At 39.5% G+C, this 22,537-nt stretch overlaps 3 protein-coding genes across 5 annotated transcripts; 1 reads left to right on the forward strand and 2 right to left on the reverse strand.

The window, feature by feature from the left end:
* Window positions 1–1,058: 1,058 nt before the first annotated feature.
* On the reverse strand, window positions 1,059–1,571 carry LOC142606352 (uncharacterized). The gene has a single exon (XM_075777718.1). It carries the CDS (start codon window positions 1,569–1,571, stop codon window positions 1,059–1,061), a length of 513 nt encoding a protein of 170 aa, XP_075633833.1.
* A 5,267-nt stretch (window positions 1,572–6,838) lies between these two features.
* On the forward strand, window positions 6,839–10,637 carry LOC142607906 (uncharacterized). Of its 3 annotated transcripts, none has more exons than XM_075779568.1 (3): window positions 6,839–7,169; window positions 7,404–7,524; window positions 10,480–10,637. In XM_075779568.1, the coding sequence occupies exons 1-3, from the start codon at window positions 6,978–6,980 to the stop codon at window positions 10,515–10,517; spliced, it is 351 nt and encodes a 116-aa protein (XP_075635683.1). In that variant the 5' UTR covers window positions 6,839–6,977; the 3' UTR covers window positions 10,518–10,637. The 3 variants fall into 3 exon arrangements, with proteins under 3 accessions (XP_075635683.1, XP_075635682.1, XP_075635685.1); XM_075779567.1 differs by lacking the exon at window positions 10,480–10,637 and adding an exon at window positions 8,097–8,641; XM_075779570.1 differs by lacking the exon at window positions 10,480–10,637 and adding an exon at window positions 7,715–8,074.
* On the reverse strand, window positions 9,255–12,989 carry LOC142607905 (serine carboxypeptidase-like). Its single transcript, XM_075779566.1, has 9 exons — window positions 12,694–12,989; window positions 12,402–12,570; window positions 10,875–10,997; window positions 10,586–10,729; window positions 10,357–10,510; window positions 10,087–10,175; window positions 9,708–9,972; window positions 9,467–9,600; window positions 9,255–9,377 (listed from the first exon to the last, which is right to left on the reverse strand). The coding sequence occupies exons 1-9, from the start codon at window positions 12,987–12,989 to the stop codon at window positions 9,255–9,257; spliced, it is 1,497 nt and encodes a 498-aa protein (XP_075635681.1).
* Window positions 12,990–22,537: the final 9,548 nt, after the last annotated feature.

The raw sequence follows: 22,537 nt of genomic DNA on the forward strand, positions 1-22,537 counted from the left end.
GTTAGAAACTAATACACTTTTAGGGAATCAAAATATTTAAAAACATGTAGTAATAGTAATAAACATAAGCAAATATGAGGAAAACAACACATAACTTTAACTTCGTCCATGATGCTCGTCCAGGCTGACCCTTCATTGATAGTATCTTCTTAGATGCTCAACATTCCAAGGGTGTTCTAGCTTCCATACATCTAAGGCTTCTAAGTAGTATGACTCTTGCCTTTTGTAGTTGATTACCCTATAAGGTCCTTCCCAATTAGGTCCTACCTTTCCATGGGCTGGATTTCTGGTTGCCAAGGAGACTCTTTTAAGGACGAGGTCCCCAATGTTGAAGTGCCTAGGTTTTACCATTACATCATATTGCCTAACCATAAGACTCTTGTATCTCGTCGTCCTTTGCTCTGCGTCCATCCTTACCTCATTTATAAGATCAAGGTTAAGACAAAGTTGTTCTTCATTCTCCTTGTTCTGATACCTCATAAGCTTGTGGTTGGCCATGTGCACTTCCGTTGGTATGACTACTTCACTCCCATAGGCTAACTTGAAAGGAGTTTCCCCTGTGGGGGTTCTCATGATCGTCCTATAAGCCTATAGTACACCTGGTAGCTTGCCTAGCCATACTCCGTTTACCCCCTCAAGCTGAGTCTTAATGATCTTTAATAAGAATCGGTTTGTTACTTCGGCTTGTCCATTTGCTTGTGGGTGGGAGGGTGAGGAATAATGATTCTTGATTTTTAGTTGCTCACAAAATTCTCTAAAGGACGTGTTATCAAACTATCGTCCATTGTCTGAAATTAGTATTCTAGGTACCCCAAACCTGCATACAATGCTCTTCCAGACAAAATTTTTGACATTTTTTTGTGTAATTTTTGCCAAGTAGCTTTCACCCACTTAGTGAAATAATCAATCTTCACCACCAAAAACTTCATCTACTTGGTTCCAATTAGAAAATGACCCAAAATATGCAATCCCTATTATGCAAAAGGCCATGGGACCATTATTGAGGTAAGGTATTCTGACGGTTGTTTAGGGATGTTACTGAATCGCTAATATTGATCTCACACCTTCACATAAGCCTTAGCATCTGCTTGAATGGTTGGCCAGTAATAGCCTGCACGGACGACCTTGTGCATGAGTACTCTTGCTCCCAAATGGTTGCCACATGCTCCCTCATGGACTTCTCTCAATACATAGTTTGCTTCGTCTGGAGCTAAACACCTTAGGTAAGGTTGAGAGAAGCCTCTTTTGTATAGCACCCCATCTATAAGGACGTACTTTGTTGATCTGATCCTTAGCTTCTCGACCTTGTCCCTTTCTTCTAGAAGCCTTCCATCTTTTAGGTAGGTGACTATTGAGGTCATCCAATTTCCTTCATCTTCTATCTGCTGTACTTCTAGAAGATCTATGCTTAGCATGTATTGGACTTCATCAAACTCGTCGACCGTTCCATCTGCCGATGCTTCCTTGGCTAAGGTGTCCACTTCTATGTTTTCTTCCCTTGGGACTTGAATGAAACTAGCATCCTTAAATTTCTTAACAAGGTGTCTCACCTCATTAAAATATTTCTTCATCCGTTCTTCTTTAGCTTCACATATTCCATGCACTTGACCTATAACCAACTGAGAGTCTCCCTAGACGACTATTGACTCTACCTCTAAGGACTTAACCAATTCTAGCCCTTTAAGAAGGGCTTCATACCCAACTTCATTGTTGCTTGTTTGATACTATAAAAAAATCTTATACTTTAACTTATCTCCTTTTGGAGACTGCAACACAATTCCTATTCCTCCTGCATATAGTGTAGACGACCCATCCATATGGGCGACCTATTTTTTAACCTCTTCCACCCTGTCTAAATCACCATGACTTAGAGTGAATTCTACAATGAAATCTGCTAGAGCTTGAGCTTTTCTTGCATTTCTTGATTGGTACCTGATATCAAACTCACTAAGTTCAAAGGCCCATTGGATCAGTTGTCCTACAGCTTCCAACTTTTTCATCACCTTCTTTAGCGGATGATCTATCATGACATTAATGACATGAGCTTGGAAGTAATGCCTCAGTTTTTTGGAAGCCTAATGCAAAAGCCAACTTTTCCATCATTGGATCTCGTCCTTTTACTCCCTTCAGCGCTAGGTTTGTATAATACATAGGCTTTTGCACCTTCCCTTCTTCTCTGATTAATGCTGAACTTACCACATGTGGGGATACTGCTAAGTATAAATATAACTCCTCACTTGGTATGGATGGACTTAGCAGGGGAGTGGTGGTAAGATAGACTTTAAGATCCTGGAAACCCTTTTGGTACTCGTTCGTCCATTCAAATGCCTTCCTGAGAAATTTGAAAAAGGGTAAACATTTATCTATAGCTTTTGAAACAAACTTGTTTAGAGCTGCAACTCATTTAGTAAGGGATTGGACTTCCTTGACATTCTTTGGTGGCTCCATGTTCAGTATGGCTTGGATCTTATCAATATTCAGTTCAATTCCCCTTTGTGAAACCATGAATCCTAGAAACTTTCCTAATGAAACTCCGAAGGCACACTTACTTAGATTCAGCTTCATATTATATTGTCTAAGTATGTCAAAGGTCTCTCGTAGGTCGTTCAGATGTTTCTCCTAGTCCAAGCTCTTTACCAGCATATCATCCACATAAACCTTTATATTCCGTCCTACTTGTGGACGAAACATGTGATTAACTAACCTCTGATACGTTGCCCCTGCATTCTTTAAACTAAAGGGCATCACCTTATAGCAAAATAAACCTTGACTGGTAATAAAGGATGTTTTCTTTTGATTTGCCTTGTCCATGTTTATCTGATTATACTCTAAGAAGGTGTCCATGAAGCTTAGTAACTGATGACCTACTGTTGAATCCACCAACTAATCAATGCATGGCAAAGGATAACTATCCTTGGGGTAAGCTTTCTTCAAATCAGTGAAGTCTACACACATCCTCTACTTGCCATTTGCCTTCTTGACCACCACCACGTTAGCTAACCAATCCGGGTAATAAACTTCCCAAATAAATTTTGCCGTGGTTAACTTCTGAACCTCTTCTTTAATTGCATTGTCTCGTTTTGGAGTGAAAACCCTTTTCTTCTAATAAACAGGCTTGGAAGATGGGTGCACATTCAATCATGACTCTATGCAAAAACATCAACGCTCTTCTTTAAGAATTGGACAAGATCTTGCTTCGTCTTTTCCTTCATACTTGTTCCAATTTTAGTGAACTCCTTAGGATTACTCTCTTTTAGAAGGATGTCTTCTAGAACTTCAATGGGCTATGCAACAACTTTTCTCTCCTCTATGCTCATGGTTTGCACATGTTCGTCCACAGCCAACATGGCTAGGTAGCATTCTCTAGTGGCTAATTGATCTCCTTGCACTTGTCCTATCCCATAGTTTGTTGGGAATTTGACAGATAGATGGTAGGTATATGTTAATACCTTCCAACTGTTTAAAGTTGGTCTTCCAATGATGGCATTATAGGAAGACGAACAGTCCAACATGAGGAAATTCACTTCCTTGGTTATCTATTGTGGATATACTCCCATCACTATAGGTAATGTAATAGTACCCACAGGTTGTACCTTCATTCCACCAAATCTAACTAAGGGTGAATTCACTGGACGAAGTTGATCTTGTCCAAGTTTCATCTGTTGGAAGGCGGGGTAATATAGAATATCTGTTGAACTCCCATTATCTACCAACACCCTTCTAGTCGTGTAATCTACAATGAGTAAAGTAATGACGATTGCACCGTCATGTGGATAATGGACCATACCAACGTCTTTGTCTGTGAAAGTAATGACTTGCTCATCTGCCCCCCTCATCCTTGGAACCCGTCCAGAGAGTTGTATGTTCTGCACCACTTTCAAGTAAGTCTTCCTTGACTTGGAAGACTTCCCTGTTGAAGTTCCACCTATAATAACTCTTATTTCTCCAAGTGGGGGTCGTGATGGCTCTTCTACCTTTTCTTTCAACTTCTTGTCTTTATGGTCTCGTCCAACAAAATGTCTCAACTTTCCTTGTCTAATAAGATTCTTTATTTGCTACTTTAAGTCATAACACTCGTCTGTATCGTGCCTATGATCTCTATGGAAGCGACAATACTTATTCTTATTACGCTTATTGGGGTCTCCTTTCATCTTCTTTGGCCATTTCAAGAGTGATTCATCCTTGATTTGCATAAGTACTTGATCAAGTGGCGTATCAAGGGGCGTATAATGCTGATTCCTTCTTAAGGATGATCCTACCTTCTTATTATCTCAATCTTTTTTCTCTCCCATCTTGGCCTTCTTTGGACGAAGGCCTTGTTTCGGATAAGGAGGGAACTCTGCTTCCATTCGTTTTGCTTTCTTTCTTCCTCTTCTTGGCGATGATTGCGTCTTCTACATTCATAAAGCTTTAGGCTAAATGGACGAGTTCAGCCATAGTTTGTGGTTCTTGTTCATAAAGCTTGTGAATGAATAAGTTTGCACTAACTCCATTGTAGAAGGCTGCTAATAACAGCTTGTCGTCCATTTCATCTACCGTCAAGGCTTCCCTGTTGAAACAAGTAATGAAGGACCACAAGCTTTCATTGTCCCCTTACTCTATGGTCAACAGGCTAGACAAGGAGCGTTTATGCCTTTGTCCTCTGATAAAGTTGTTGATGAACAACTTACTCAACTCCTCAAAAGAACCAACAGTATTCAGAGGTATTTTGCTGAATCACACTCGTGCTGGCCCCTTAAGGGTGGTTGGGAAGGCCTTACACATTATCTCATCAGGAACTCCTTGAAGATGCATTGTGGTCTTGAAAGTTGCAATGTGGTCACATGGATCGTGCGTTCCATTATAAGAGTCTAAAGAAGGCATCTTGAACTTGAAAGGCAAAGGATGACTGTTGATGGAAGCTATGAAGAGGGAATCAGTTTGATGAACCAAGTCTTTTACATGATTCACTCTTCTCAAATTCTCCCTTATCTATCCATGAACTTCCTTATTTGATCCATTTCCCTTTCCAAGCGTGGCACCCTTCGTGAAGCAGTACCCCTTGAGTGACTCTCATGCTCAACATTTTCTCCTTCCCTAACTCCTTGACTTTGGGTTTGTTCTTCCACGCATCTTTCATGTCGTTGTCTCAGATTAATCTCCCTAGTTAACTCCTGATTCTGGTGGGTTAACTTCGCCACGACAGCTGCCATGGATTGCATTTGTTGAATGGAAGACGGTTGTATGACAGGCGCTGACTGGCGATCACGGTTAGGATGACTAGAAGCGTTTCCACTTTCCTGATGGCCTGGACTAGTGGCCATTGACCTTGTCTGAACCATACAACCTTTTGTCTAAGAAAGATAAATTGTGAAGTACGAATTTAACTTTCCCACAAACAGTGCCAACTTATGATGCACAGAAAATCAGTAGGCTGAATGCCCCAGACTTCAATGGGCTAGTGATTGCTTGGAAGACCTGAAAAGAAAAAGACACAAGATCAAAGGAGACCGGGTTGAGCCGGCCAAGAACTCTCCAATGCTGAAATTAGTTTTTTCTCTAGAACTCAAGAATTTCAACTTTTTAGGAATAGTGAAAACTTACTTTCATTTGATGTGGATAAGTCTTTTTATGGTGAGTTTTGGAGTGGTTACTTGTTTAGTAACTTTCCCGATATTTGTAGAAGTTAGAAAGTTCAGACTTAACTTCCACAACTGCTATAGAAGTTAGAATGTTCAATCTTATCTTCTGTAACTGCCATTGGAAGCTAAGTAGTTAGTAGGAAGTTATAGCGATAAATGAGGATTCCGCTTATAATTCAGAATAGTAGAATGGGGTCTAAATTATAAGTTTTTAGATATAAACTTATTTCGAAAATTTCTAAGTGTCGAGGGGTCGTCCATTAATGGCTTCCTTAATAGGTGACTTTCATACTCATGGACGACCTCCTGAGTGTGGACGACCTTCTTACATTGGGTTAATATTTTTGCCTCTGGACGACACTATGGACGAATTGAAGATAGTCAGATTATTTTAGTTCACCATCACTATTCGTAAGCTGTATGTAAGGGGTCTAAATGTAACTTCATTAACAAAATATATTTTTTTTATGGACAAAATTTAGGTACAGTATTTAGGTGGTGATCCTTAGGTCATGTTATTAAAATTCAACCTTGATTAAAAAAAAAAAAATTAGCGATGTGGCTTTTTTCTTATATGATGGAAAGTGCATTTTTAGTTAAGTACAGCCACATGGCTAAATTTTAAGAAGGGAATCTAAGGAATAATAAATAAGTAATGTACCCAAATTTTACCATTCTTCTATTATATAATTGTTTTATTGTGTAAATCACAAGTTGAGTATCATCATTCATCAAACAAAGAGTTTAATTTTTTTTTAAAAAAAAAATCCTTTAATCTTGTTGTTTATTACCATAAAAGCAGACTAATTAAATATTTGATCCCTAAAGTTTATGATTGTTTTGATTTTGATCTCTTAAGTTTAGATTTTTTATTTTGGTTCACCAAGTTTGATTATGTTTTTAAAGTTGTAATTCTATTTATGTCCATGACTATGACTGACAGGACAGTTAAGAAAGAGCAATAACGTTGTTTTGTTGGCACTTAACGGTTAGATCAATTGCATAGACGGATAGAAAGACCAATTTAAAAATAAAATCAAACTTTCTTTAAAAGAAAAAAAAAAATCAGACTTGATAACCTAAAATGAAAAAAATTTCAGAACTTTTAAAGCACCAAAAATGAACAATTTATACGAGTGGAGTCGTGTATGTTTGGAATAAAAGAGGCGGGAAAAATAAATGGGTTACCTTTTTATTTTTTGGTAAGAAATGGTTACTTCTAATGGCCAAGACAAGAGGCCCAAACCTAGTACCAGTCCATATTTCCTTGTTCGTTTTCCATAGAGAGTTCCAAGTTTCAAGTTTCAACAAATCCTTTGAGTTTGAGAGGTAGAAACCCATCCAAAAAAAGAAGCAATGGAAGGTGAGAAACCAAAAACGCTAGTGTGCACAGTGTTAGCCATAAACCACACTAACTTATGCTACAGTGTCTGCGCTGTCTGTGAGAGGACTCTCCCTGACAACGATCCCACTTCTCTGTGCAAATTCTGCAACTTCAATGCCTTCAACTCCGTCTCCTCTGCTTCCAAACGCCTCTTCCGTGTCCTTGTAAGTCACTTCCCAAACCAATTTCCTCCTTGTTTCCATTGAAATTACTTTCTCCAGAAAATTAGTTTCTATTTTGTGGAAATGGGGTTCCAAGAGAATTGTGTTTGTTTCTACAGAATAAAATATATCGATTTAATGCTTTCTTGGAAAAAATTTCAATTTTTGGAAATGGGGTTTCAAGAATTTCCTTTTTTTAATAACAAAATGTTGGGTTTTGTTGGATTGGTTTGGTAGATGTCAATAGCATCAGATACAAAGGTGTTCACGGTGATATGCTTTGACAGAATGGCTAAAGTTATTTTTGGGTGCTCTGCTGATGAGTTCTTTGACTTTGCCAAGCTTCATCCTTTTGCTGGTAACCTCATTTCCTCACTGAAATGTTCATCATTAAAGCAATTTTAAGATAAAATAATGTCTTCACTATTTAGCAACTAGCAAGTAGCCGCATGAATAGTTTTATCTAGTACATGTTTATGAAATCATGGTGAAACATATAATGCCTTTATTTTGTATATTTTTCTTTTTCTGTTTTGGTCTTTTTGCAGTAAGTGCCTTGGGTGTTGGTAGATAGCTTGTTGAAATCGAAGGTAAATTGGGTTCCTAATATAGCCACAAAAGCCTAGTCTTGTTTAAGTGAGGAGATGCAGGCTTAGTGTTTCAAAGAATCAGTAAATTACTTAGTTGCGGTGTCTTGGACAATTGGTTTTTAGTTTTCCCATGGATCATATTTTGCTGTATATTCAAGCAAGTTGCTTTGCTATCATCACCTGGAATTCATTTGTGCACTTTAGAAGTTTAGTCTTCCATAAAAGTCTCCATGAGATTTAACCTCCTTAGCATATGCCCCATCTTGGTAGAATTATTTGATAGTTGGGGTGCACCAAACATGACCATGTCCAGAATTTTTTTTTTGAATGTTTTATGCAGCTGTATCTGCTAGTAGAATTCTTGAGGGAGAGATGTTTAAAATGACACTGTCCAAACCAAGGAATGGTAATGCACAACATCTGCGAGTTGTTTCCGTTGTTCCATTGAGAACAGGTTTTCAGCCAGCAATTGAGACATTAAGAAAATTATATGGAAAACGAGTTGGTTGTTAACTGTTTTCGCTTATTGTATCTATCACTGGGACTTCTATGTACCTATCTAACGTTGAAGGACTCTGTCATTTTGTCTTATACTTGGGAGGGCTGGTTTAGATGCATTGTCTCAGTTTTAGAGGGATTTAAGAAAAACAAAAGCCAGAAACAAAAAAGAAGCAAGATTTACTCAGTTCCTGTTTCTCACAGGTATTTAGACTGGGATTGTTGATGATTTTGTGATCAAATTAGTTTCTAATGTATGAGACCTCATCTTTGGGATGCAAATCATGACGAGATACAAACATATATGATAAAACTACAATTTTCTCCCCTCCCTATGAGATCCAGTCTTTGTACAAATTACAATCAAAGACCATATTTCATGTTCAACTGAGTTTTTGTTAATGTAGATGCCAGAGTAAATCAATGACTAGAACCATGGCGTCTTCTTCCCAATTTGTTGAAGTTGAGAACTTGCATTTTTTAAATGCCTACAAATTCATAATTGTGCCATATGGAATCAAGGGCTTTCTCTTGGCATCATCTATTATTTTTCTTATAATTTTGATCAATTGTAACTGAAATTCTGCTATAGGTTGTTTATAACAGGTCCTGCTATAAGTTGATGTTGCAGATTGTATGTGTCTTCCAATAACACCAGAATTTCCAAGCTCTTATTTTATAGCCACGTAACGATCTCACAAAATCAAGCAATCGTTATCATTTTGTGCAAACTATGCCCATTATGAATATGACAGTATTTATAGCCCAAATTAATATACAGCATATGTTGGTAAACGTGTATTCACTGAACGTTCATATGTGTAAAAGAATCTTTATGTTCCATTCTAGCAATAAAATATTTTAAGGAGTTGTTGAAAATAACAACCTTGTGGTCTCTGGAGGACAAGCATATCACTACTAGTCCTACCCAGACACCATTCCAGAAACCCATAAACATAGGCACAAGCTCAGAAAGAGTATGCCAGGTTCATTGAGGCCATCACTTGGGAGAACCCCTATGTTTTGCCTTAGACTTGGTTAGTTTCCCTTTCATCCACCTCCTCAGCATTTGTAGTGATACATTAGGCTGATCCATCGGAACCAAATGACCAGCATCACGGGCCTATGTGTTGCAACATGGAACCAAGATTGGCAAATTAGGAGAGGGAGAGGGAGAGGGAGAGAGAGAGAGAGAGAGAGAGAGAGAGAGACCTTGAGGAAAGTGAGAGGCCCATGGCTCTTGAGCAATCCTGCTTCTGCACCATCAACTACAAATGGAACAGTTGGGGATGCCTCATACTGTTTCTGTCCTGACCATTCAAGGGCTTGAACCCATTGCGAATTCCCTGTTGAGAGAGAAAGGAATCAATAAGATATACTAAGAAAAACAAGCACTACATTCCTTGAGGTGTTTATTTCAAGTTCCTACTTCTGTTGAGCCAAAGAGGCTTACCCAGCCAATTGCACATGAGGTCATACTCCCCAGCATACACAAGCACCTTGATTCCATCCTCCAGAAGAGCAGGAATACCTACTGCAAGATTCTTCGCCCAGTCAGTTCTCATGGCTTCATATACTGGACCACTGCATGAAACGAATGTTATGTTCCCAACCCCTAGAGCATTCTTAACTAACTCCATGTTCAGGAATTTCACCATGGTCGGGAAATCATAACAATCGTCATTGGTTGCGATGCATTTCTTTCTAATGTCATAGGGCTGCAGATCAAAGATTTAACAAGTTTTTCATCAAAGTTGAAAATGCATATTTTTTTTCACAATGTAATGATTTCGTAACAGCTACAAAATGATAGTTGTTTTTTGTCTTCTTACATTTATACCAGCGCTGATTCTTAAAATCTGATTCAATAATTCTTCGCAATTGTCAAATGAAGTATTACAAGCTTTTCCGCCATAAGTGCCTGACAATGCAGTTCCATATGATTGATCAATGGATAATGATAGAGTAGTTGCAAATTAATTAAATCTGCTTGTAGGTCATAAAAGTTACAGAAATCAGTAATCTTTGAAAGTCATATGATGTTGTATCTACATGAAAATAAGAATGGGAAGTAATTAGAAATTAAGAATTAGAAAAATTACCACACTCTTTTACCGCCTGTTCACATTGTGGCAATTTCATCTTGTTAACCCAATTGTAATCATCATTATTAAGTAACTTCATTTCCAGTGCATAGTCAGTGTATGATCTGTACTGGATTTCAGGATTGGTTAGCCCATTACCAATAGCAAATCCCTGTTGAAGCGTATGAGTTAAATATCTAATCAAGTGGGGCTAAAGCAAGTAACTCTGGTTAAATCTGAGAGCTACCTTCAACTTTATATGAATTCCTTCCTTCGCTTTGTTTCCTTGGTGAATCCGAGTAGCTAATGCTGGAATGAAGTGCCCAGCATATGATTCTCCTGTTATGTAGAATTTATTTTTAGCAAATTGAGGATGCTCCTTGAAAAATGTCTGAAACAATGTAGAAAATTTTGTGAATCTTAATCTCAGAAACCTATCCTGACAAATTCCAGTCACATGTAATCTAGCATGAATGCATGATTCATGTTTCTTTTTTCATGAAGAAACACACATACACATGGGAAAGAAAACAGACCTGCAAAAAGTCATACAAGTCATTGCTAATTTCGACTTCATCACTGCGAATATCACTCGTATTATTAGCAGTGTAACTGAATCCAGTTCCTGTAGGCTGGTCTACAAACATAATGTTTGATGCCTGAGAAAAGAGAATAAATTTTTTATTATTTTATTGAGTAGCTTGAAAAGTATGTACATCAGGAAAGGTTTTGACATAATGTTAAGCCCGCTTTGTACAAAGCTGACTGTATAGAATCTATAGGTGTTATACTACCATGAAATTTAAAGTTTTTTTTTTTTAGTTACAAATTAACAAGAAGTTGGAGGAATTTGAACCTTTGAGTATTTTTATTGGAAAAACTAAAAAGTGCCAGTCAGTTAAAATTTAAAGTTTTAATATGCTATGAAGCAATTGATGTTTTCGTTTGCCCAAATAAAATATTGTTAAGAAAGCCTCTAAATCAACTTTGTTGAATAAAAAGACTATAAATTTTCAGTATATTCTTAAATTTTATCAAAGTTTTGCTATCATCATATAGTAGCAACTAATAATTGCAATATATGTATATACATGTGCACGCGTGTGCAATTGGCCTATAATTTCTCTTTTAAAAGATCGATGATTCTATTTTTTTTTAATTTTAGAATAATCCTTTTGGGAAAAAGTTTTTTATCAATACATTACGCATTGTCTCATAAAATTATATATATATATATATATATATATATATATATATTTTAAACAAGTTACATAACTCATTAAATAAGTCATATAACAAAATGTAAACATGTATGGTTTTATCAGTTGTCATGCTTTCCTCCAACTTTTTCTATCCTTTGTTGCTTGGGATTTGTTTTAACTAAAATAATGATGTAACATACTTATGACTTTAGAGTTAGAAAAGTAAGAGAATAGAAAATGAGGGAGAGGAAAAAAATAGGAGAGGGTTAGAAGAGATTTTAGTTTTCTTTCATGGGGTTTGGTTTGAACCAAGGTGGAAAGTGCAAGAATGAAAAACTCTTTTGTTATGATAGAAAATATTGTTTGTAGAAATTTATTCTCATTTCCTTATTGAATAATTTTTTATATAAATATTTTATTAGGAAAAAAAACTTGAGTTGGGTATAAAAAATCATACCAGACGTTAACTCAAGTGAAACAAAAATATAGAAAGAGAGAGTTAATGTTAAACACTGGGGGAAGGAGTGGGGGCAGAATGGAAATTACCATCAGAGCGGCAGAGCCCCATTTTCTTTCATATTTTAACTCTTCTTTTTCTATTTTCACTCCAATCAATTAGATCCTTATAAAGACCATTTCTTTCTTTCTTTCTTTCTTTTTTCCTCACTATTGCCTGAAAGCTTAAAGAACATTCCAATAATATTTTATTTCCAGAAATCTATCCAGGAACATTTCATGGTATGAGTCTAAGAGATTCTTGTAACTTGTAAGGAAATTATGCAAAATGCGGGTACAAATTATGCTGCAAAAGAAAATACTAGCTGATTTTCTTGCTTATTGAATTGTATATTCAGTACATACCATGTCCCAGCCATAGTTATTCCACTCTAGAGACAAGTTGTTTGTAATGTGGAAAGGACCATTTTCAAAGAACAAAGCCAATTCACTGCCACACCCTGGCCCTCCAGTCAACCATATGACAACAGGGTCTTTCTTCTTGTTCCGTGATTCGAAGAACAAATAAAACATCCTGCATATATTAAATAACCCCTCGAAATCATTATTAAAAAAAAAAATATATTGGAACTATGTATATTCCCAATATAATAACAATCAAGGAACTAATTTATATGGACAACATTTTAAGGCCCACCTTGCTGCTTTGGAATGTGGAAGACTATAGTAACCAGCATGGTGACCAAGATCTTCAACTGAAACGCCAGAATTATTCAGAGAAGGAAAACAAAACGATTTCTCTACAATCTTTGGGGCAACAAATGAAGGGTCAGGGGATGCAATGTTAATGGAGTCTGTAGGGAACAAGTTGAGGCTTCTTATGAGCTTTTCTGCTAAGTGATGGTGGTTGTTTGCATGTTTTGCACATGAGAATGGTGAAGTGAGAAGAAGCAAGAGAAAAGAGAGAGAGAGTTGAATGAAAGGTGATGCCATTGTAATAATGTATCAAAATTTTAGAGTCTGGAATAGCGGGGATTTATAGTGTTTTGGTTAGGCATTTTGGTAACTTAAAAGCGTGTTTTTAAAACTCAAAATTTTGTTTTGCAACTGTAACTTCTGTTAACTTTTTTTTACGGACATTAATTTTAAACCAAAACTTTATTTTGCAACAACTCCTCATAATTTTTTTTTTTTTTTTAAACACTCATTTTAAACTAGAAATACTGTTTTGCAACAGCTTGTACAACCCATGAACAAACTTGGCAAATAAAGCTGAAAGAAAGGTGGAGTGGGAAATGTTTATTATTCCATGTTAAAAAAAAAATTGTAATAAAAAATGTCTAATGCTATATATATAGTTTGATATGAACAAAGGTGGATAAGGCTGAAAGAAAGGTGGAGTGGGAAATGTATATAATTCCATGTTAAAAAATCATAATAAATGTCTAATATATACTATATATAGTTTTTACAGCAAGCAATAGATGCATCTTAGTTAGAACCTCATGGGTGTCATTGCCCCATGAGCAAAGATTATATATGTACGCTAAAATATATACTTCTATATACACACTTATTAATAATAAATTTCTATTAATAATTATCATAACTATTGTAATGACACAATTCAAATTCCCAAACCACGACTGGGAGAAAGATGGGCTTGAAAGGCCTTTCTTCACAATGAATTTGTAGAGGGTGGGTTTGTAATTTAGATTTCAAGGATGGTTTAGACAATTACAAAAAGAACGGGCTTTGGGCCCTAATGGAACAAAACAAAGAATCGTTTGCAAAGAGTAAGACTTAGAAATCGTCATCGGATTGTTTCTGAGGATGGTTTATAATATTTCTCAAGTTTGGATACAAGTGTTGATTCTCATTTACTATTGACTCTATCTCTTCTCCTCCTCCAGTCTCCTTTTCTTCGTATGTCTTCCCCTCTATTTATATCCTTCTCTTTCCCTTCCTCACCTTCCACTTTCTCGTTGCAATCCTCATTTTTGGATACTTGTCCCATCCATTCTTCCCTAAAGCCCGCTGGGATTAGGGACCAAGTTCCAAGCTCTATGCTCAGGTCCCATCCTTCCATCTAAACAGCCAGCGTATCAATTTACAGAGCTTTTAATGTATGGGCGGTGGTAGCAGCTTTATTTTTAGACATTCCACCGTTCTTTCTATCGTCCTCCACGTATACCATGTATCCCCATAATGGTAGGACTCTTTATAATATAACCCAGGGATACTAAACTTCTCTTCCTATGTCCTCGGCCTAGTAATCCGAGGACAAATCTACTCCTCGGACGTATTTGGATACTTAAATAGTCCATGATCATTCTAATGTCTTCGGATTTGGGTTTCCAGCCCAAAATACTTCGTTGGGCCATCCTTCATATACTATTGGGCCCAATACCTACACTAAGCCCCTCGAGTTTCTTTATTTTTTCACCTCGGTAGAAAAAATAGAATCTCGACTTAAAAAGACCCATTTACCCTGCAGAATCTTGACAATATTGTTGACAGAAATACCTCCTGAATCACCCATCGCGTGTTCCCGATGCTTCGGTATGCGAAACGCCCCCGAATTAATTATTGGCGCTTCTATGTCCCCCACGTTTTATTAATATGACACATATCCAACGGTCGAGAGCGATTCCTGGGTTGAGGCGGGAATTCCCCCGCTTGAAAACACCTTCGACATATAAATACTAATTTTCTTCAAAATTATTCACACTACGAAACCACATAACGTACACCGCCACACTTTTCATCTCCCCCGTACTCTCTCTCTCGTCTATCAAGTACCACCGTCCGAGGTGACCGTGCTTTCTTCTTTTTAAAAGTAAGTTCTTCAATACTCTTCCCCTCCTTATCGGCTTTTTGTTTCTTTTGTTTCTTTTCTTTCCCATCTTCTCTTTTCTTGTGTCTTTCATCCTCGGCATAGTTAGTCCTCTCCACACCCCCTTTTTTCAAAAAGAATGGGTAGATTTGCGTCTGGTGGATTCAAACGAAAAAATAGAGCGGTTTAAGGTTAAGTACAAAATTCCCTCGGATGTATCGATTAGGTATCTTGTAACGAGGAAGAGTATTATACAAAAAGAAAAAACGGGGGAAGTTGTAATCCCGATGATTGCGTTCATCGAAGGGGGAATGAAAATCCCATTAGGAAGCTGTGACTAGGGATTATTTTAGGGCTTTTAGATTGGCTCCCACCCAATGTGCCCCAAATGTCTTTAGGATCCTAGGTTCCATAGATGCTTTAAACGAGAAGATGAACTTGTGGCTCGCTCACCACGACGTGAACTGGTTTATAACCTCCATCACCTAAGCAAAAAAGATGAATATTACCTAAAGTCTAGACACCCGAAGTCGAGCTAATTCAATGTACGCTTTGAATCAAATAAGGAGCCTAAAAAATGACTTCCGATCATATCGGGAAAGCTGGCACGACGGCCTCCCCGTCCGACAAGGGAAGGGACTCAGTGAAGTTTCTTTTACATACTATTATCTTTCGTCTTTTACTTACTCTTACCCATTTTTACTTGGATAACTTTGCGGATCCACACGCGGCGGATCGTCATCCCTAACCTTGTGGATTTCGGGCGGTTGGATAGGATCCTACAAGCCGAGATCTTCGTGCACACCGACGGCCAACTCCGTGCGGCTCGTCGATCCTCGGCTACACTCCAATATCTAAAGCCTTTCGGGCGCCGAAGTGCGTGATTAAAGCCCGCGATCCTCGTCTTCCTCGGATTAGCGTTGCCGTGGAGGGTTTTTGCTACCGGGGGGACTACCATTCCTCAAGGTACTTTGGTCACCCAACCAATCCAACCGCCACCATTCGTTCCGGTTGGGATTCCCAGCGATTCCTCTCTCCACAAATTTAACCTCGGGTGAAGCCGCATCTTCTTACCTTCTTGTAAAGGAAGAAGAAGAAGAAGAAGTTGAGGTACCGAATTCGAGGACGAGTTTGAGGTTTTTAATCAACTCTGCTCTCCCGAAGATTCAACTTCCATCCCTCGGCACTTCTACCCCGAATCTCAAAGGTTATTGCGAAGAACTTGACGTTATGGGCATTCAACGAAAGATTAAGCCCGGCTCGAAAGATGTCCTTGAGGGCGGCGACAAGGACCCTAGAGTCCAAGAACCTCCAAAAGAGGTGCGCCCTCGGACTCAAGAAAAGTCTTGACAAACGCCACGAAGCTAGGCTTCCTCCTCTGCTCCATCCTCCCAAACTCAACGCACCAACATAGGCGATCTCAAAAGAAAAAGGGATCAGCCGAAAGGGAAGGAAGTTGTGGAGGTAGGAAAGGGTTACGTTTCCAAGGAGCCCGAGGTGGAAAAGGGTGCAAAGCGAGGCCCGCACCATACGGACTAGGTCGGAAAGAAGAACCGAGCCAACGGGCGGCCGTACGCGCCCGTATGGCTTCCCTCGACCTTTCTATGGACGACGAGGTCATTACCGTGGATGCGTCCATTAGAAATTCCGATGAAGGGACGGCGGCATGCGTCGCGTATGCTTTAGAGCGAATCGTTACTCCCCGAGGATATGATTGAGCTGAGAAAGAAAAGGGACCACACCGTCTTCATGACTTTGAAGAAGGAGCTTGCAATGGTGAGTTTTCTCTAAAACCTTGACTTTTATTTTTATTTCCTATATATATCTATATGTCTAAGTTTTATATGTTTTGTTCATAGGCTGTTCAATCTGCCCACAGGGCAGAAGAGATTGCCATCAATTCCTACAAGTCTCTGAGGGCCGAGGAGTCCAGGCGTGAAACTGCTCAAAAGATCTCGGACCTTCATAAGAAGAAACTGCAGGAGGTCACAGCAAATTTGGCTAAGGGCCGAGAGTGCTATGGCGGGTTTAGAGGCTGATCTGAAAACGACGACTAAACAGGCCAAGGATCAGTGCCTAATGCTTCGCCAAGCTGAGGATAACCTCTTAGTAGCACGAAGGCTCGTAGAGGACCTTAAGAAAGATCTGAACGAGTCTGAGAAGGCCAAAGAGGAAGCCATCAGGGGCAAAGAAGAAGCCATTGAAGAGAAGAAAAGGGCTGAGAAAGCAAAAGAAGAGGCCGAGAACTCGAGGGACCAAGCCGAACAAGACGGTTATGATATAGGCGTGAAGGAGGTCACTGAAACCTTCAAGGCTCAGGTTCCCGAGGTATGTAGGCACTGCGCCTCCAAGTGTGGAATGAGGCACTTTCCCAAGCTGGGGTTGATGCCTCTTCCACTCTTTGGAAAGCAGAGAGTGTCTACTATCCTCCTGCAATCCGCGCTTCTTCCATTCCTGACGCTGCACAAGAAGCTGCCCAGGGATCATCCGAGGATAAGGGGGTGATTTGGCTGAAGACTCAACTCTTCCTGAAGGTGCCCCTGAACAACTTGACCCTGCACAAGAAAAGGCACTCGTAGACGTACAGCCTTCAAGTGATCATCGGGAATCTTCAAAGGATGAGTTGGGTGATCAAGCTAACCCAATAACCTTGATAGATGATCCAAAAGGCAAAGGAATTGCCGTTGAGCCCTTGGCTCAGCTTCCATCTCCTCAAGACCCCAAAGGCCCTCTGAAGATTAAGCTGAAACAATGACTTGCTTGTTGTCTTTCCTTTCTTTATCTTTAATTTATTTTGTCTCTAAGTGTAATACCTAAGTATAGGTGCCAAAGTACTATTTTGGAATTTAATATAAGAATGAATGTTTGTTTTTAGATGACTTTTATATATATATATATTTTTTGTTTTATGTTGATCATATCATTCCATAAATATCATCTTTTTGTCTTTTACCCAAGTTATTGGCAACAACATGAATTAAAATTGATACTCCAGGAAGGCTTAATTATGCCGGGAACTGCATTAAGTGATGCATTTTGAGTATTTGACTCTTCATTTTGGATCTCTAGTTTGAACTATGTAAAGATAAGGCATATGGTTTATGCAAATATCTGATGTTTTTGAAAAAAAAGAAAAGAAGTATTAATTTTTCCCAAGTGAATGATCCGAGGATCCAGGCATACCAAGCTTCAGCTTGGTACTTAGATAAATAAATTCGAAATGTTAATTTTCCCAAAGTAGATGATCTGAGGATCCAGGCATAACTTAGGTTCTGTTTAACACTTAGTAAAGAGTATCAATTTAGATGAGGTATGTGGTCCGAGGATCCAGGCATACCAAGTTTCAGCTTGATACTTAGACGAATAAATTTAAAAATGTTAATTTTCCCAAAGTAGATGATCCGAGGACCAGACGTAACTTAGGTTCTGTTTAACACTTAGTAAAGAGTATCAATTTAGACGAGGTATGTGGTCCGAGGATCCAGGCATACCAAGTTTCAGCTTGATACTTAGACGAATAAATTTAAAAATGTTAATTTTCCCAAAGTAGATGATCCGAGGACCAGACGTAACTTAGGTTCTGTTTAACACTTAGTAAAGAGTATCAATTTAGACGAGGTATGTGGTCCGAGGATCCAGGCATACCAAGTTTCAGCTTGATACTTAGACGAATAAATTTAAAAATGTTAATTTTCCCAAAGTAGATGATCCGAGGACCATACGTAACTTAGGTTCTGCTTAACACTTAGTAAAGAGTATCAATTTAGACGAGGTATGTGGTCCGAGTTTCACTGCTTCCCAAGTTTCAGCTTGATACTTAGACGAATAAATTTAAAATGTTAATTTTCCCAAAGTAGATGATCCGAGGACCAGACGTAACTTAGGTTCTGTTTAACACTTAGTAAAGAGTATCAATTTAGACGAGGTATGTGGTCCGAGGATCCAGGCATACCAAGTTTCAGCTTGATACTTAGACGAATAAATTTAAAATGTTAATTTTCCCAAAGTAGATGATCTGAGGACCAGACGTAACTTAGAATCTGTTTAACACTTAGTAAAGAGTATCAATTTAGACGAGGTATGTGGTCCGAGGATCCAGGCATACCAAGTTTCAGTTTGATACTTAGACGAATGAAGATAACGAATATAATGTAGTTTACAACAAAGAACGGCCGAAGTGCCTTTTATTTAGTAATAGTACCTTCGTAGGTTATTTACATTCCAGGGACGTTGTACAACATTTTCGTCCAAATCTTCCAGATTGTAGGCCCCTATTCCTGCGACCGAAGTAATACGGTAAGGTCTTTCCCAGTTGGGCCCCAATTTTCCCCACGCAGGATTCTTCATCGTGCCCAAAACTTTCCTTAATACTAAGTCACTTGGTCCAAGAGGTCTAAGTTTCACATGAGAATCATATCCCTGCTTGAGCTTATGTTGATAATAAGCTAGTTGAACCATGGCGCTTTCTCGCCGTTCCTCAACTAAGTCTAAGTTTCTCATTAATAGATCATCATTGCTATCTGAAATAAAGGAGCTTTTCTTCGGGGTTGGGAACCCGAGCTTCTAAGGGGATAACTGACTCGGCTCCATAAGTCATGGCGAAGGGTGTTTCACATGTGGATCTTCGTGGTGTAGTTCTATATGTCCACAATACATGTGGCAGTTCTTCCAACCACCTCCCCTTGGCGTCACCCAACCTCTTTTTGAGTCCACTCACTATTACTTTGTTGACAGCCTTGGCTTGCCCATTTCCTTGGGGATAAGCCGGAGTGGAATATCTATTCGTAATGCCCAGATCATAGCAGTATTTCCGAAAGGCTTTGCTATCAAATTGTAAACCGTTATCTGAAATGAGAGTATGAGGGATGCCGAACCTCGTAACGATATTCTTCCATACAAACTTTTTTGCTTCCGTGTCTCTGATGTTTGACAATGGCTCAGCTTCAACCCATTTGGTGAAGTAATCTGTTCCCACGAGAAGCCACCGTCTGTTTCCCGTTGCTTTGGGGAAGGGTCCAACAATGTCCAAGCCCCATTGGGCAAAAGGCCATGGGCTAGATAGGGGATTCAGGACTCCACCTGGTTGATGTATATTTGGAGCGAACCTTTGACATTGGTCACATTTCTTTGCATAATCTTGCGCTTCTCTCTGCATATTTGGCCACCAATAGCCCTAAGTAAGGGCCCGGTGAGCTAAAGACCTTCCTCCTATGTGACTTCCGCAAATCCCTTCGTGTAACTCTTCCAAAAGTAGCTCCGTTGCCTCGGGGTGGATGCATAGCAAATATGGTCCCGAAAAGGAATGTTTGTACAATTTTTGGTCCTCGGATAACCAGAAACGAGTGGCTTTTCTGCGAACCTTATCTCGCTTCACTTTCTCCGTGTAGGATGTCATTTCTGAGAAATGTTACTATTTGATCCATCCAACTAGGCCCTGTCCTAATTTGAAGAATTTGAGTGGAGTTACCATCCGTCCCAGTGGGTTTTAACAGATCTTCAATGAGGATAACTCGTGGTAGACATTGTGCCGAGGACGTCGCGAGCGTGGCTAATGAGTCGGCATGGGTATTGCCACATCTGGATACATGCAATAGTAGAAAAGACTCAAATTTAGATTGCATATACCGACTCAGGTTAGGTATTCTCGCATTCTCGGAATCCCTTGCTTCTAGCTTCCCTTCTACTTGGCCTACCACCAATAGTGAATCCGAGAACATCTGCATCGTCTTTCCTCCCATTTTATGAACCATGTTCATCCCTCGCGAGGACGGCTTCATACTCGCCGTTGTTGGTGGCCGAGAATCCCAATCTCAAAGATTTTTCAAAAGTAATTCCCTCTCCGGGGATATTAAAACTAGTCCGATACCCGATCCCTTCTCGATTTCGTCGCTCCATCAACATGGACTTTCCATTATGGAGGCCCTTCACACGAAATCATGCCTACTGATTTTTTACCCATGCCTTCTTGATAGTCTTCTAACGAAGGCTCGCCAAGTCCGCCACAAGGTCCGCGATGACCCGTCCCTTTATAGAGGTGCGAGGCATATACTTGATATCGAAAGCTCCTAGGACAGTTCCCCATTTGGCAATTCTTCCCATATAATCTGCACTTCGCGTAATTGATTTAAGAGAGGAGTTGTGTAAGAACAACAACCGTATGAGACTGGAAGTAATGGGGAAGTCTTCGTGTAGCATGTACCACCGCCAAAATAGCTTTTTCTAGTGGCAAATAACTCGGCTCGGCCTCATGCAGAGATTTGCTTACATAATAAACCGGTCTTGGATGTTGTTGTCATCTCGGATAAGAACCAAACTAACAAGATGGTTAGCCACCGCAATATATGCAAAATGAATCTCATCAACCTCTGTCGAGACATAACCGGTGGTCGGGAGAGATATTCTTTTAGGCTGTTGGAAAGCTACCGCGCACTCCTCGGTCCATTCAAAACCCTTCCATTTATTTAATAATTGAAAGAAAGGCTCGCATCTGTCCGCGGACCGAGATATAAATCGGTTGAGAGCAGCAGTCATACCTGTTAGCCTTTGCACTTCTTTAGGATTCCGAGGTGGGTGTAAGCTATTTATTGCCTTTACCTGAGCAGGATTCACTTCAATTCCCCGGTGAGTCACCATATATCCTAGAAACTTGCCCGATCCCACACCGAAAGAGCATTTAGAGGCATTGAGCCGCAATTTATACTCTCTTAGCTTCTGAAAAGTGTTGCTCAGATCTTCCAGATGTGAAGAAACTTCTTTACTCTTTACCACCATGTCGTCCACGTATACCTCAATAGTTTTTCCTAGCTGTGCCTCAAACATCCTTGTCATCATCCTTTGGTAGGTAGCCCCTGCGTTTTTCAAACCAAAAGGCATTACCTTATAATGATAATTTCCCGTAGGAGTGACGAATGCAGTCTTCTCCTGGTCTTCAACGGCCAAAGGTATCTGGTGATAACCTTGGAATGCATCAAGAAAACTCATCCGAGGATGTCCAACAGTAGTGTCAACCAATTAATCAATCCGAGGCATCGGGAATGAGTCCTTTGGGCAAGTTTTGTTTAAATCTGTGAAGTCTACACAAACTCTCCACTTCCCATTCTTCTTTTTCACCACCACCGTATGGGCTAACCATTCAGGATAAAACACTTCTTTGATAGCCCCTGCCTCTTTGAGTTTGAGCACTTCCTCTTTTACGGCTTCGGAATGTTCTTTTGAGGACCTCCGAGGTGGTTGCCTCCTCGGCACTGCAGTTGGATTGACCTTTAAATGATGACATATGAAGTTCGGATCAACCCCAGGGGCCTCATACGCGTTCCAAGAAAATACATCCATATTTTTCTTTAAAAATAAAATCAGCTCTGTCTTCTCTTCCTGCGGCAATTGAACTCCAACCTGGAAGAACTTCTCAGGATCATTGTCTATGATAATTTTCTCCAATTCTTCACATACTGCTTCATCTACCTCGGCTATGGGAAGAGGCTTTGATTGCTATGTTTCACCGTTAGCCGAGGCCGGGGAATCTGGTTCTGGTCGACGCAGACGGCGGCCGTGACACACCGTCGAGCCACGGTGACTCCCAAGTAACTCCACCACCCGTCCGAATGAAACTTGATTTTGACATGCAAGGTTGAGGAAACAGCCCCTAACGCATGCAGCCAAGGTCTCCGCCATAATAGCCGTATAGGGAGAATAAGCATCGACCACG

The sequence above is a fragment of the Castanea sativa genome, chromosome 8 (assembly GCF_040712315.1).
Source record: "Castanea sativa cultivar Marrone di Chiusa Pesio chromosome 8, ASM4071231v1".
In the NCBI taxonomy this organism is placed as follows: Eukaryota; Viridiplantae; Streptophyta; class Magnoliopsida; order Fagales; family Fagaceae; genus Castanea; species Castanea sativa.